Raw genomic sequence first — 17011 nt, forward strand, 5'->3', positions numbered from 1 at the left:
TAGCAAAAGCTTTTATCCGAACATCTTACAGTACACAGTCTAAGCAATTGAGGGTTAAGGGCCTTGCTCAAGGGCCCAACAGTGGCAACCAGGCAGTGGTGGGGTTTGAACCAGCAACCTTTCAATTACTAGTCAGGTACCTTAACCGCAAGGCTACAACTGCCCTGAGAAAACATGGCACAGCGAGACAGGATGGTACAAACATTGTTGACTCACAGAGACAGTGAGACAGAAGTGATAGAGTGAGACGGGAGTGAGACACATTTACATTCTCATTATCTGGATACAGAAAACAGTAGAGAGGAAGAGACCAATCCACTAATCTTCATCCACTCTGTCGTTATGTAGGTCAATCTTCTCCAAACATCACGTCATCAGAACCTTCAGCTCCAAACACTGCAGTTCACACCAACACTCTACACACTGCAACTACACACCAACACTCTACACACTGCAACTACACACTGCAACTACACACCAACACTACACACTGCAACTACACACTGCAACTACACACCAACACTACACACTGCAACTACACACCAACACTCTACACACTGCAACTACACACCAACACTCTACACACTGCAACTACACACTGCATCTACACACCAACACTCTACACACTGCAACTACACACTGCAACTACACACCAACACTACACACTGCAACTACACACTGCATCTACACACCAACACTCTACACACTGCAACTACACACCAACACTCTACACACTGCAACTACACACTGCAACTACACACTGCAACTACACACCAACACTCTACACACTGCAACTACACACCAACACTACACACCAACACTACACACTGCAACTACACACTGCAACTACACACCAACACTCTACACACTGCAACTACACACCAACACTCTACACACTGCAACTACACACCAACACTCTACACACTGCAACTACACACTAACACTCTACACACTGCAACTACACACCAACACTACACACCAACACTACACACTGCAACTACACACTGCAACTACACACCAACACTCTACACACTGCAACTACACACCAACACTCTACACACTGCAACTACACACCAACACTCTACACACTGCAACTACACACCAACACTCTACACACCAACACTACACACTGCAACTACACACCAACACTACACACTGCAACTACACACCAACACTACACACTGCAACTACACACTGCAACTACACACCAACACTCTACACACTGCAACTACACACCAACACTCTACACACTGCAACTACACACTAACACTCTACACACTGCAACTACACACTGCAACTACACACCAACACTCTACACACCAACACTACACACTGCAACTACACACTGCAACTACACACCAACACTCTACACACTGCAACTACACACTAACACTCTACACACTGCAACTACACACTGCAACTACACACCAACACTCTACACACCAACACTACACATTGGAACTACACACTAACACACTACACACTAACACAAGGTTTTCCTCCTCTGTGTGTACAGGTTCTTTAAAGCTACTCTGCGGTGTTCCTGCTCTCTGTGGAAAACGTAAGCTGGCGTTGGGTGAATAAGAGAAGAAGGTGGATTGCAGATCTACGTGAGAGCAGATGTTCCTCTAGAACTCATCATGAAAAAGATCTACATTGGAAAAACAGGACTGAAGAGCTCCAGAGTGGGGTGTAAACACCAAAAAAAGAGGTACGATCCAGAACTGAGATCAGATCAGATTCTACAGTCTGTGTCAGCAGGTCGGATCAGACTGAATGAATGAGGTGAAGTGGTGTGGACATGGTTCTGATGGTTCTGATGGTGCCGTGGATGTCGTGTTTCTGAGCTTCGGTGCGAGTGTATTGTGTAGCGTGAAGTGTTTCACACTCTGTGATTAGATAATGTAGCGCTGCATCGCTAATCATTTACACTCATAATAATGTGTGAACACTTCATGTACCGTTCAGTGCACAGTGTGTGTGTGTGTGTGTGTGTGTGTTCTGTCTTTTCTGTTTAAGCCAACACAAAACCAAGATGTATTCATCCATCCGTCCACTTATTTATTAGCTCGTTCATTCGAAACGATGACTGTAAGATAAATCAGAACTCTTTAGTTGGTTGGACGAATCAGTAGCTGCAACATCAACGTTGGTTTATGTTTAATTGCTTTAGTGAAGATGTGATGAAGATCTTTAGTTGTTTGTTAAAGATGGTGAGAGACTCAGCTGTTCAAACAAAGCAGAGAAGCTCATTCCACCATCTGGGAGCCAGCAGAGAACCAGTGGCACCAGTGAAGAGACTTGGCAGCACTGGGATTAGGCTTACAAAGATTAGCTGTGCTAAACATGCCAAGATGCTAAAGCTCGAATAACTGAGGAACATCATCATCAGCAAAGAAGTGGGAGAAGAAGCCATGGGAGGATATACCATCACCAGAAGATCAGGTGTAAATGAGAAATCATAATAGCATAAAAAATAATCACCTTTATCAGAATTAAGATGGTGGCAGATCAACACGACGTTTTATCTGTTGTAACTTCATCTCTTCTGAGCTCTGCAGCTCCACAGGAGGTTCACGGATCTGCTCGGAGCGGTGCCTGGTGACAGAACTCGGTCCTGCTTCAGTGCCAAACGAAGCTCATTAGTCTACCACCAGCGAGTTTAAATGAAACGACTACAGACAGAGTCGACTTTATGTGGAGTTAGGGACTTCGAGAGGAACGAGACTGGTCTGTGTGGTCCACAGGTCTGGGTTAAACAGAAGCTAATATAGTCACACGTCTGATTTTAGAAGGCAAGTTGTACCTGAACCTCTGGGCTGGAGCTGAGAGACCCAGACGGCCACCTTCTATCCAGATCTGGGTTCTGAAAGCATTGGCACCAATATGGAGTCCCTCTCCAACTCTGTGGCTATAGACAATAGGACCGGCTTTCCACAAGATACAGGTGTCTGTGGGAATTTGTGCTAATTTAGTCAGAAGAGCATTCAAGAAAGCCTGGCTCACAGTCACTGTTCTAATTCTTTCCAACTGGTGTTGATGTGATGGCAATGACTTCATGTTCACACAGGTACAGTTAAGCTAGAACTGGAAGGGGCCTTCCCTAAGCTGTTTCCATGACGTTGATAGCATATCACTTTATTGAACATCATTGATTTTGTATACCTGTGAGTACAGGGTGTGGTGAAACACCTGAACTCAGGTGCAGCATTTATAATGGCGTCCACATACTTGTATAATGTGGTATGTAGACTGATTGTGTGTGTGTGTGTGTGTGTGTGTGTGTGTGTGTGTGTAGCTCTCTGCAGGAGCAGAAGGAGGATCTGAAGAAGCGTTTATCCTTCACCACGCAGAAGCTGGAGATGCTGGAGGGCGAGTTTGACTCCACTCGTCAATATCTGGAGACCGAACTGCGCCGGGCTCAGGAAGAACTCGACAAGTTCACCGACAAACTCAGGAGGTACACACACACACTACACACACGCTACACACACTCACACACACACACACACACCCACACACACTACACACACGCTACACACACACACCCACTACACACACCCTACACACACACACACACACACACACACACACTACACACACACTACACACACACACCCACACACACTACACACACACACCCACACACACATACAAACACACACACACACACTAACACTACACACATGCTACACACACTCACACACACCCACACACACACCCACACACACTACACACACACACACACACACCCACACTACACACACACCCACTACACACACACACACACACCCACACCAACTACACACACACACACACACACACACCCACTACACACACACACACACCCACTACACACACACCCACACACACTACACACACACTACACACACACACTACACACACACACACACAAACACACTCACACAACAATCCTTCATCAGGTGTTTAGGTTATGTTTACATGTTTACATTTTCAGCATTTAACCGATGCTCTTGTCCAAAGCGACTTATCGCTGAATACAGTCCAAGCTATTGAGGGTTAAGGGCCTTGCTCAGGGGCCCAACAGTGTGACATGAACCGCCCACTTTCTGATTACTATTGCAGTACCTTAACCACTGAGCTACAAAAGGAACATGTAGAATATCTTGTGGCAGGAACAGCTGTAGCTCAGTGGTTAAGATACTGGTCCAGTAATGAGAAGGTTGCCAGTTCAAGCCTCATCACTGCCAGGTTGCCACTGTCGGGCCCTTGAGCAAGGCTCTTAACCCTCAATTGCTTAGATTGTATACTGTCTCAACTGTAAGTCGCTTTGGATTAAAGCGACCGCTAGATGCTAAAAAAGTGAATGTAACCGTTCCATCACCTCCATGACTTTTCCAGGATGGTAGATTCTGTCTGGTCTGAGCACCCAAACAGACCAGTCGCATTTATAATCTGTCAAAGACATTCAGTGTAAGAATTCATCTACTACACTGTACACACACACACACACACCACCCTAATCAACTAACTAATCAACCTCCTGAGTAATAAAATCAAAACATTTATATTTTGTTGGTATTAATTGCAGAATCCAAAGTGGTTATTCAGCGTTACAGAGAATCAATCAGGATCTGGAGGATAAAATCCACCGGACGGTGAGTACAGTTCTCTCTCTCTCTAAATACCTACTGTTATTCAGGTGTTTCGGCCACGCCCGTCACCAACAGGTGTATAAAAACATGGCGGCTGTGCGTCCTTTCCTGTCCCAGCATCATCGTGTCATTACTCCTTACAGGGTGTTACAGATGAACCACGTGATGCAGCTTTTCATTAATTTTCATTTTAAGCTGCTGATACACTAAACATGAACATAAGGGGAACCGGGCATTAATATGGAAATGCTCCTCCCCCACGTTTGAGGCTATAACAGGTTCGTTTTCTCTGGAAAGGTATCTGTGCCATTTTAGTCACGTAAGCTGTTGTGTAAGAAGTGCTGACGTTCCAATTCAACCCAAAGGTGTGTGGTGGTGTTGAGTTCAGTGTTCTGTGCAGGCCACTGAGGGTTGGTGGGATTGATCAGAACGATGTTGGAACCATTTGGAACTCAGGTGACGGCGGCATCTGCTGGTCAGGAAGTGAAATGACAGGATTTGTTTTCTGGTGTTTCAGCAAAATATTCTTCTGTACAGCTTTTAGTTCCGACTTTACAACCTGACCAGTTCAGAAGAGTTCCTACTGTGGTGAAATGTTGATATTTGATAACAGCACAGCTTCTTTAACACTACAATTGCAGCACTCCACTGTGCCAAATAACGACAAGATTTATTCAGATAAACCTTTATTGTTTCATATTTGTGCTCATACAAAACAAGAAATCGATCAAATGGGCGACTTTATGAGAACTTCTGACCTGCAGCTCGTCTGAAGGAAAGTGGCAACACTTCCTCCCACCATCCTGCCACGCTTAATGTACGGGTACAAAAACGGGTACAAGAACTCTGTAGTTCCATTTCACTCGCCTCCTGACTGTGGTGTGAGGAGTGAAAAGTGAATACAGAAGATTCCGAGAGATCCAACACTGGCATGAAGAGTTACAAACACAGACAGTACTGCGATCATCTCCTGAACTCATCCACATAAAATCTACTGGCATTAAAGAGCAGCAGTGTTTACATCTTAATACAATATAACACACAGCGACTGATTCATTCTCATTTCACAAGTGGATTCACTGTGTGTGTGTGTGTGTGTGTGTGTGTTTCAGTCGCAGCATCATGACGATGAGAAGCGAGCACTCAGTCATGAGATCATCTTATTAAACACTCACCTGATGGAGGCCAAGATCACGATTGAAAAGCTCAAAGAGGATAACGTAAGATACACACACACACACACACAGAGAGAGATAAACAAACAACCAATAAAGTGTGTTGTTAAAAGCATGTGGTACCTCTTTAGGCTGGTTGTTGAAGTGTGGTAGGTGATTACCTGATGATTGGAGCTCTACTACAATCACAGATTTTATGGATTTATAAAGAAAAGAGCCACATTTCACTGCGGTCATTAAATTTCACTCATAAATTAAATGATAGAATAAATAGAAGCTACGATACACAGCACAGCTACATTAATAGTTGAATGTAAACCTGGAACATCCAGCGAGGCTTCATGTTCTGTCTCAAATAGCAAAATTGTCCTCCGTGTTTTAGCACGGCCCTGTCTGCAGTTCGTTTAGTCCAAACTCAGTTACCCTGTCCTCTCGAGTTGGGTTTTTAGCTGCTTTACACTCTTGGACATTTTGACTAACCGATTGCTAACTGAATTGCTGCAGGATTGTTAGGACGCGTCATAGTGCAGATTAACCAGAAACGTGAGACACTTGAACGCTGCACGAATGAAAAATGTTAAATCGCTAAACACAAACCTTAGAGTTTGAGTTACATTTACACAGGAAACGTCTCATTTCACGGCTTGTGAGGTGATTTTCATGACCGTTAGTTAGGGCCTTAGCTCTGACGCTCACTGATGAAGCATGGTAGGCGTGCTGTAGGTGTAATATTCTTCTCCGTGTCGTGTGTTTAGGAACATTACAGGAAGGACTGTAACCTGGCCGCTCAGATCCTGCAGTGTAATCAGTCTCAGTACAGAGCTCAGCTAGCAGAGGTACGTAACTAACACACACACACACACACACACACACACACAAACAAACACATTTCTTATGAGACCTTCCTCCTTCAGGCACTGCCAACTGTGTAACCCAGTCAGGTCAATAGCAAAGGGTTGGTGACCCACCTGAGCCCAGACCAGACTGCGCTGACCTGTGTGTTAGGCTACAGCGACTCCAGCACTCATTATAACCTGTGGTGACCACATGAATTTCCACTCCTGTCAGCCAAGAAGAGCAGCCTGGGGCTACGGTGGACAGCCTCAGATCAACTGGACAGTTAAAGACTGGATGAATGTCGCCTGCCTGGCTCAGTCTCATTTTCTTTCAGCATCATGCAGATGGAGGGGTCAGGGGTTATACTTTACAGTCCGGGTGGTTGATTTTCTGTTAGCTTGATCCAGTCTGGTCATACATTTACATTTACGGCATTTAGCAGACACTTCTATATTATAATTGAGGGTTTAGGGCCTTGCTCAAGGGCCCAACAGTGGCAACCTGACAGAGTGGTGGGGTTTGAACCAGCGACCTTCTGCTTACTACTCCAGTACCTTCACTGCTAGGCTACGACTGCCCCTCATACTTCTTTGTCCTTACGTATATTATAGTCTGTGTAGGTTCTCGGTCATTCAGGTCATGGTAGTCCCGAGTGCTTGAGTTGAATGCGACTCAACTTCTTTAGATTCTTGAAGACGTTCCACTTCTCATCTAAAAGACTTCTTCAGTTCTAAAAGCTGACAGGTAAAGTCCCAGGTATTGAACCTCTAGTGGAGTTGTCACTTGGAGGTGGTCCTCAGAGTTGTTGACCCACACTGCCACCATGTAGGCTGTAGGATCACATGGGTCGAGGTGTATATGGGGGTTCAACCAACAAGGAAGAGTCTCAAGGCTGCTTTGTAGGGAGCTGAAGATTGATGTCGTGATTGTAACTGGACATGGACTGTAGATGATCTCCTTTACTCCTCTTAGGTTATATTATATCGTTTCTAAGTGCAGCTCGCTGGATGTTAAATGTCTTTGTGTCTGTAATTATGAAGTCATGAAGAATTCTCGGGAATAGAGCAGAAGTGATTAGTGAAAGGAGCGCTGAAGGTAATCTGGTTCATTCATGTCATCTGATTATCAGCAGTAGAAGAACAGAACATTATTTGTCTTTTTATTATTATTGTTCTGCTAAAACACTTTCTCTTCTGAGCCGAACACTCCGTACTTATTATTACACAGCATAATTAGCCCCGTATGACCTGCATGGTAATTACACATTGTTTACTCGCTGCTGTTGTCATAGAGACCGCTAAAACCTAATAACGGAGATAAAGAATGGAGGTTGTGAGGTGTTTTTGTAGTTTAGGGCGCAGCGAGAACACTGCTCTTATTTCTGCTCAGATATAAAAAAGAATGTTTAGTGTCTCTGAGCTCTTCATCAGCTATGATAAAATAATGTATTGTTTTTGACCTGACATTCAGGATTACAAATGAAATAAGATGCAATCCAAGCAACTGAAGGTTTAGGGGAACAATGCTGCCAGCTTGAAGGTAAAGTGACAAATCCAGTCCAGCTATAAAGAAGTTGAAGGTTAGAGTTTCTGTTTAGAGCCACCCAGCGGAAAGACGTCCTATTATTAGTACAAATCACAGACTGATTAGGTGCCTAGGTGGCACAGCGGGATAATTCGCCAGCACACCAACGTCAAGATTCTGAGCTCCTGGGTTCGAATCTCGGCTCTGCTACCGGTCGGCTGGGAGCCCTCCAGCAGGCAAAACTGGCTTCCAGTCTGATGGGTGGAAACAACCAGACTAAGGGGCAGGTTATCGATGCTGTGTAAGGACCTTGGTTGCCCAGGGTGCCTGTCCCGAACGTGAAGGAGTGCAGAGGTCGTGGCGTGGTTCTCCGTACGTAAAGCTGACCTCACACACAAATGCATCGAAGTATGAGTATGAGTGAATAAGAAGATTTATTGACTGTATGTGTCGGAGGGAGTGTGTGTCAGGAGTATATACACCCTCCTTGGATGCCGTCAAGGGTCCCAAGCACCGCATTGGGACTAGTATTACACTCAATTGGGAGAAAAGGGACAAAATACAAAAAATAATAACAAATAACAAAAATTATCAAAAGACAGACTGAATCTGTAAACACAGACCGCGGAGGATCCAATCAGACACTATGGTACCCATTAAAAAGCCATCTAGTAAGTGTCCAGGGGGAACCGTTTAAATCTGTGTTAGATTCATCTCAAGGATTGTGGACTTTCCACTAAAGACTTACACTAAATATTTGCTGTTGATATTCTTCGATGAGGTTGGCCCCCAGCGTGGTCTGAACATGATTCCTACCTTTCTTCTTAGACCCCTTAGATTCACAAGTGGTCCACAGTTGTCTTGTCCATGCCAGACATGCCAATCCCAGCTCACTGGTTTTGCCTGTGTGTATGCCCCACTGAACTGGTGCTACAAGTGTTGGTGTGTTAGTAATCAGTGGATGTTTATCTTAACAACATTATTCATGAATTGATTTTATTGTCTTTTCCTCGCTTTAACAGATGCCTGCGGATTTCCTCGAGCGTCTAAGTCTGCACATGGAGGATTCCTCACCAGTCTGTCGGTCGCCATACTCTGACCCCATTCCTTCCTCAGTAATGGCTAATGTTTTGGAAAAACCGGCGGAGGCGTCGCGTTCTCCGAGTCCAAGTCCGACTCGTCGTGAGCTGCACGAGCCACTCGAGCACCCAGGCTTTCTTATCGGCACGCCGGTGGTCGGGGAGGAGCGCCTGGGTCTACGTGGAATTACTAAGTGCGATGTGTACAGCAGCGACACCGCCCTGTATTGCCCAGACGAGCGGCGGAGAGAGCGCAGACCTAGCGTCGACCTGCACCGTTTTCCACAGTACAACGTCTCCGTAGGCGGGGCTTCCAGCTCCTACTCAAGTTTCAGCGGTGGAGGGTCTGAGGAGAAGGTAGCTGAACCTCCTTATAGCACCACCACGTCACCCCAGCACCACAGAATCTACATGGAGTGGCGAGACGATGGCGACTATGAGCAGAAAAGTGACGATTCCTGGGAGCAAGAAAGTCAGAGTGCGTTTAGTACGTCGCATACTTTCCAAAATGGTGGTTCTCCTTTATACAGCGGTGCCATGTCCTGCTACAGCGAGCCTTACGAGCCACTCCCGCCATCCACCTCGCCCAGCGTGAACTACGGCGACAGTCGACGTGGCAGCGCATTGCCACAGGAAGAAGAGGAGGAGGAACCTGAGGAGGAGCAGGGGGTTCTGATTGGTCGATGGAGACGTCTGAGCGTGGAGGATGTCACCGCTCATTCGTTCTGTAGCACCGGACGTGCTTCACCCTACAGCTTTTCCGAGCAGCACTTCTCCGTCCGCCCTGCCAAGATTCGTCTAGGGCCGCTGTACAGCAGCTTCCAGGAAGGTAGTGATGCATACAGGCACCAGGGTGCTGCTCTCCTGGACCCATTCTCCAGCACCGAACTCCGGGGGACACATCTGTACGCCACGGAGGATGAAACTCAGGAGGTGGAGCAGCAGGTCACGAGACTGGAGAGAGAATATGAGGACGAGGACGCAGACGTGAGTCCCAACAGCTCCAACGAGTCACTGGAAATGGGACCCATGGAAACTGGTGCCGAGCTGCAGTCATTTCAGCCTGAGCGGATCAGCGGCTCTCCTCAGGAACCGGGTTCTCCTGCAGCTCAAGCCCCGGCACAATACCAATCGTTTACAAGTCTCGGCCTGACCAGGAAGGACAGCCTGACTAAAGCTCAGCTCTACGGAACTCTGCTCAACTGAGGACCCAGATTTCATACGTGATGAATTATTTCTAACAGAATGATGTTTAATTCATGAGGACGTCCTCGCTACACTCCGAGTTGAGGAGTTTATCCAGTTGGGGCAGAAAGTCTGAGGTCCTGATTTATAAAGGGTTCATGTGTGTGTGAACATGTACAGTTTGATAACAGCTTCAAAGAATTGTGTCCAACTCTAAAGATGATCCATGATCTTCAGTCAGAAAACCACGTCTGTATGTAGATGCCAGGCCGGCTGACGGCACCTCTGGGGATTGGAACCCTGGCTCCCAGTGGTAGTAGCCTAGCGTCTTTTATTGCTGTGCCATTCGAGCGTCACTAAATAAAAGTAGAATTCTTAAGAATCCTTCAGAAAATTGTTTTAGTAACTTTTAATCCAGGTAATTATTCTAACTAAAAACACAAACCAGAGATTAAACTGCTCACTGATTGGTTCTGTTTATTCGGGAGTAAATCAGGACCTCAGGTTCTCCCCCGTCTCCGGGTCTCGTCAGTATTTCTGCTCCGTGTTTGTTTACTACAGTGCAGATGAAGTGATTCATGATTTGTGTCATCGATATGAACGTTTACACAGCTAATCAGCACAGTACTGCCCCCTGTGGGTCGTAACCAAGGCTTCTCTGCTTTACGGACTTTTTAAGAACGTTCGGATTGTTTTCTTTAGGGTAAATGTGATTTCTACCCGGTGTGATTGTGGTGTGTGTGTGCTGTGAGGTGAAACTACGCTGAAGGCTTTACGGCAGGTCAGAAATTCAGCCGGAGTGTAAAGAGAAACGCTCGTTTTAAAAGTGGAAGTTCTATTTTCAGTATCGCCGTGTTTATCGTTCAGTACACGTGACAAATCAAACCCGTCAGATTATAACAGCACAGAAACTCAAGCTGCTAAATCAGAACAGAGCAACATTTACCGTTACCCCACAATCAGGGCTGCGTCCCAAATACTAGATTAAGCACGACTTTAAGACCATGTGGGCGTTTCTGAGTCCATATATGGAAATAAGAGTGCTTTCATTTAGCATGCCTTAAGCACCATAAACAGGGATGTGGGCGTGTCTTTGAGTGTATATATAAGTGTGTATGTAAGGAAATAAGAGTTTATGACATTTCTATATGTAAGTGTGCACAGACGTGAATCAGCCAGCTAATATAAGCTAATATGAGCTAATATAAGCTAATATGAGCTAATATAACCTAATATAAGCTAATATGAGCTAATATAAGCTAATGTAATTAGAACTCATCGGACCAGAATGACACAAAAATCCTGAGGGTACAGGGGATGCTGAGGGTGATGATTGTCCAGGGGGTACAGAGGATGCTGGGAGTACAGAGGGTCACAAGTGTACAGAGGGTACAGAGGATGCTGAGGGTAAAAAGGGTAAAGAATGTCCAGAGGGTAAAGAGGGTGCTAGGGGGAAAAGAGGGTAATGAGTGTTTAGAGGGTATAGAGGGTAATAAGTGTCCAGAAGGTACAGAGGATGCTGAGAGTAAAGAGGGTAATGAGTGTCCAGAGGGTAAAGCGTGTCTAGAGGGGGTACACAAGTGTCCAGGGAGTACAAAGAATGCTGAGGGTAAAGAGGGTAACAAGTGTCCAGAGGGTAAAGAGGGTGCTGGGGGTAAGGAGGGTAACGAGTGTCTAGAGGGTAAAGAGGGTGCTGGAAGTAAAGACGGTCACAAGTGTCCAAAGGGTACAGAGGATGCTAAGGGTAAAGAGGGTAACGACTGTCCAGAGAGTGCTGGGGGTAAAGAGGGTAACGAGTGTCCAAAGGGTGCAAAGGGAGAGGGGGTAATGAGTGAGTGGAAGGTAAAGAGGGTAATGATTGCTGAGAGGGTACAGATGATGCTGAGGGTAATGAGTGTCCAGAGGGTACAGGGGGCAAGAGGGTAACGAGTCTCCAGAGGGTGCTGAAGGTAGGGAGGGTAATGATTGCTCAGAGGGTGCTGAAGGTAGGGAGGGTAATGATTGCTCAGAGGGTGCTGAAGGTAGGGAGGGTAATGATTGCTCAGAGGGTGCTGAAGGTAGGGAGGGTAATGATTGCTCAGAGGGTGCTGAAGGTAGGGAGGGTAATGATTGCTCAGAGGGTGCTGAAGGTAGGGAGGGTAATGATTGCTCAGAGGGTGCTGAAGGTAGGGAGGGTAATGATTGCTCAGAGGGTGCTGAAGGTAGGGAGGGTAACGAGTCTCCAGAGGGTGCTGAAGGTAGGGAGGGTAACGAGTCTCCAGAGGGTGCTGACGGTAGGGAGGGTAATGATTGCTCAGAGGGTGCTGAAGGTAGGGAGGGTAACGAGTCTCCAGAGGGTGCTGACGGTAGGGAGGGTAATGATTGCTCAGAGGGTGCTGAAGGTAGGGAGGGTAACGAGTCTCCAGAGGGTGCTGACGGTAGGGAGGGTAATGATGGCTCAGAGGGTGCTGAAGGTAGGGAGGGTAATGATTGCTCAGAGGGTGCTGAAGGTAGGGAGGGTAACGAGTCTCCAGAGGGTGCTGAAGGTAGGGAGGGTAATGATTGCTCAGAGGGTGCTGATGTGCTGAAGGTAGGGAGGGTAACGAGTCTCCAGAGGGTGCTGACGGTAGGGAGGGTAATGATTGCTCAGAGGGTGCTGATGTGCTGAAGGTAGGGAGGGTAACGAGTCTCCAGAGGGTGCTGAAAGTAGGGAGGGTAACGAGTCTCCAGAGGGTGCTGAAGGTAGGGAGGGTAACGAGTCTCCAGAGGGTGCTGAAGGTAGGGAGGGTAACGAGTCTCCAGAGGGTGCTGAAGGTAGGGAGGGTAATGATTGCTCAGAGGGTGCTGAAGGTAGGGAGGGTAATGATTGCTCAGAGGGTGCTGAAGGTAGGGAGGGTAATGATTGCTCAGAGGGTGCTGAAGGTAGGGAGGGTAATGATTGCTCAGAGGGTGCTGAAGGTAGGGAGGGTAATGATTGCTCAGAGGGTGCTGAAGGTAGGGAGGGTAACGAGTCTCCAGAGGGTGCTGAAGGTAGGGAGGGTAACGAGTCTCCAGAGGGTGCTGACGGTAGGGAGGGTAATGATTGCTCAGAGGGTGCTGAAGGTAGGGAGGGTAACGAGTCTCCAGAGGGTGCTGACGGTAGGGAGGGTAATGATTGCTCAGAGGGTGCTGAAGGTAGGGAGGGTAACGAGTCTCCAGAGGGTGCTGACGGTAGGGAGGGTAATGATGGCTCAGAGGGTGCTGAAGGTAGGGAGGGTAATGATTGCTCAGAGGGTGCTGAAGGTAGGGAGGGTAATGATTGCTCAGAGGGTGCTGAAGGTAGGGAGGGTAACGAGTCTCCAGAGGGTGCTGAAGGTAGGGAGGGTAATGATTGCTCAGAGGGTGCTGATGTGCTGAAGGTAGGGAGGGTAACGAGTCTCCAGAGGGTGCTGACGGTAGGGAGGGTAATGATTGCTCAGAGGGTGCTGATGTGCTGAAGGTAGGGAGGGTAACGAGTCTCCAGAGGGTGCTGAAAGTAGGGAGGGTAACGAGTCTCCAGAGGGTGCTGAAGGTAGGGAGGGTAACGAGTCTCCAGAGGGTGCTGAAGGTAGGGAGGGTAACGAGTCTCCAGAGGGTGCTGAAGGTAGGGAGGGTAATGATTGCTCAGAGGGTGCTGAAGGTAGGGAGGGTAATGATTGCTCAGAGGGTGCTGAAGGTAGGGAGGGTAACGAGTCTCCAGAGGGTGCTGAAGGTAGGGAGGGTAACGAGTCTCCAGAGGGTGCTGACGGTAGGGAGGGTAATGATTGCTCAGAGGGTGCTGAAGGTAGGGAGGGTAACGAGTCTCCAGAGGGTGCTGACGGTAGGGAGGGTAATGATTGCTCAGAGGGTGCTGAAGGTAGGGAGGGTAACGAGTCTCCAGAGGGTGCTGACGGTAGGGAGGGTAATGATGGCTCAGAGGGTGCTGAAGGTAGGGAGGGTAATGATTGCTCAGAGGGTGCTGAAGGTAGGGAGGGTAATGATTGCTCAGAGGGTGCTGAAGGTAGGGAGGGTAACGAGTCTCCAGAGGGTGCTGAAGGTAGGGAGGGTAATGATTGCTCAGAGGGTGCTGATGTGCTGAAGGTAGGGAGGGTAACGAGTCTCCAGAGGGTGCTGACGGTAGGGAGGGTAATGATTGCTCAGAGGGTGCTGATGTGCTGAAGGTAGGGAGGGTAACGAGTCTCCAGAGGGTGCTGAAAGTAGGGAGGGTAACGAGTCTCCAGAGGGTGCTGAAGGTAGGGAGGGTAACGAGTCTCCAGAGGGTGCTGAAGGTAGGGAGGGTAACGAGTCTCCAGAGGGTGCTGAAGGTAGGGAGGGTAATGATTGCTCAGAGGGTGCTGATGTGCTGAAGGTAGGGAGGGTGCAGGCGTTTGGGATGAAGCCCTGATTGTCACTTTCCCCTCATATTTAAGGTGGTATTTATTTGCTATCAGGTTTGTAAGCCGTTAAGGTGGAGGTGAACGTTGAGCTCTATATGGACCGGAGTACCGGAGTGTTATTGATTATTGATTATTGATCTGTCGACTCTTTTGGTGTGATCAGTTTCTGGGTGGATTTTTGCTGGTTGTTTTGGGTGTTTTTGATCTTACGTTGCTGTTCTCCTTCAGGTCCTCTACCTCACTGATCTCTTCTACTCACTCTGTACTGAGCCCACGCCCTGCTGCATGATCCAGCTGTTTACTCTCTCCTACTACTAATAAAGCACAACTACTGCTCTCACCTGTCTCACTCTGTTACTGCTTCACTCTCTCGCTGTCTCACCCCACTGTCTTATCCTGTCTTACTCTTTTACTGCTTCACTCTCAGTCTCACACCACTGTCTTATTCTCTTACTGTCTCACACCACTGTCTTATTCTCTTACTGTCTCACACCACTGTCTTATTCTCTTACTGTCTCACCCCACTGTCTTATTCTCTTACTGTCTCACACCACTGTCTTATTCTCTTACTGTCTCACACCACTGTCTTATTCTCTTACTGTCTCACACCACTGTCTTATTCTCTTACTGTCTCACACCAGTCTTATACTTTTACTGTCTCACCCCACTGTCTTATTCTCTTACTGTCTCACACCACTGTCTTATTCTCTTACTGTCTCACACCACTGTCTTATTCTCTTACTGTCTCACACCAGTCTTATTCTCTTACTGTCTCACACCACTGTCTTATTCTCTTACTGTCTCACACCACTGTCTTATTCTCTTACTGTCTCACACCACTGTCTTATTCTCTTACTGTCTCACACCACTGTCTTATTCTCTTACTGTCTCACACCACTGTCTTATTCTCTTACTGTCTCACCCCACTGTCTTATTCTCTTACTGTCTCACCCCACTGTCTTATTCTCTTACTGTCTCACCCCACTGTCTTATTCTCTTACTGTCTCACACCACTGTCTTATTCTCTTACTGTCTCACACCACTGTCTTATTCTCTTACTGTCTCACACCACTGTCTTATTCTCTTACTGTCTCACCCCACTGTCTTATTCTCTTACTGTCTCACACCACTGTCTTATTCTCTTACTGTCTCACACCACTGTCTTATTCTCTTACTGTCTCACCCCACTGTCTTATTCTCTTACTGTCTCACACCACTGTCTTATTCTCTTACTGTCTCACACCACTGTCTTATTCTCTTACTGTCTCACACCACTGTCTTATTCTCTTACTGTCTCACCCCACTGTCTTATTCTCTTACTGTCTCACACCAGTCTTATTCTCTTACTGTCTCACACCACTGTCTTATTCTCTTACTGTCTCACACCAGTCTTATTCTCTTACTGTCTCACCCCACTGTCTTATCCTGTCTTACTCTTTTACTGCTTCACTCACAGTCTCACACCACTGTCTTATTCTCTTACTGTCTCACACCACTGTCTTATTCTCTTACTGTCTCACCCCACTGTCTTATTCTCTTACTGTCTCACACCAGTCTTATTCTCTTACTGTCTCACACCACTGTCTTATTCTCTTACTGTCTCACCCCACTGTCTTATTCTCTTACTGTCTCACACCAGTCTTATTCTCTTACTGTCTCACACCACTGTCTTATTCTCTTACTGTCTCACCCCACTGTCTTATTCTCTTACTGTCTCACACCAGTCTTATTCTCTTACTGTCTCACCCCACTGTCTTATTCTCTTACTGTCTCACACCACTGTCTTATTCTCTTACTGTCTCACACCACTGTCTTATTCTCTTACTGTCTCACACCACTGTCTTATTCTCTTACTGTCTCACACCACTGTCTTATTCTCTTACTGTCTCACACCACTGTCTTATTCTCTTACTGTCTCACCCCACTGTCTTATTCTCTTACTGTCTCACACCACTGTCTTATTCTCTTACTGTCTCACACCACTGTCTTATTCTCTTACTGTCTCACCCCACTGTCTTATTCTCTTACTGTCTCACACCACTGTCTTATTCTCTTACTGTCTCACACCACTGTCTTATTCTCTTACTGTCTCACACCACTGTCTTATTCTCTTACTGTCTCACCCCACTGTCTTATTCTCTTACTGTCTCACACCAGTCTTATTCTCTTACTGTCTCACACCACTGTCTTATTCTCTTACT

The 17011-nt window shown here is 46.8% G+C and overlaps 1 protein-coding gene across 1 annotated transcript; it reads left to right on the top strand.

Moving 5' to 3' along the window:
* The first annotated feature begins 1584 nt into the window (after positions 1 to 1584).
* Positions 1585 to 10798, top strand: si:dkey-174m14.3 (uncharacterized protein LOC563117 homolog). The gene is made up of 6 exons (XM_063002551.1): positions 1585 to 1711; positions 3299 to 3460; positions 4574 to 4640; positions 5750 to 5857; positions 6568 to 6648; positions 9196 to 10798. The coding sequence occupies exons 1-6, from the start codon at positions 1641 to 1643 to the stop codon at positions 10456 to 10458; spliced, it is 1752 nt and encodes a 583-aa protein (XP_062858621.1). The 5' UTR covers positions 1585 to 1640; the 3' UTR covers positions 10459 to 10798.
* The last annotated feature ends 6213 nt before the right edge of the window (positions 10799 to 17011 follow it).

The sequence above is a fragment of the Trichomycterus rosablanca genome, chromosome 9 (assembly GCF_030014385.1).
Source record: "Trichomycterus rosablanca isolate fTriRos1 chromosome 9, fTriRos1.hap1, whole genome shotgun sequence".
Taxonomy (NCBI): domain Eukaryota; kingdom Metazoa; phylum Chordata; class Actinopteri; order Siluriformes; family Trichomycteridae; genus Trichomycterus; species Trichomycterus rosablanca.

Bases quoted from the DNA above. Each gene is read 5' to 3' on its own strand.
- si:dkey-174m14.3 (XM_063002551.1), top strand. From the start codon at position 1,641: ATGAAAAAGATCTACATTGGAAAAACAGGACTGAAGAGCTCCAGAGTG. The intron at 1,712-3,298 runs GTACGATCCAGA...GTGTGTGTGTAG, and splicing joins TGTAAACACCAAAAAAAGAG to CTCTCTGCAGGAGCAGAAGG. The intron at 4,641-5,749 runs GTGAGTACAGTT...TGTGTGTTTCAG, and splicing joins AGGATAAAATCCACCGGACG to TCGCAGCATCATGACGATGA.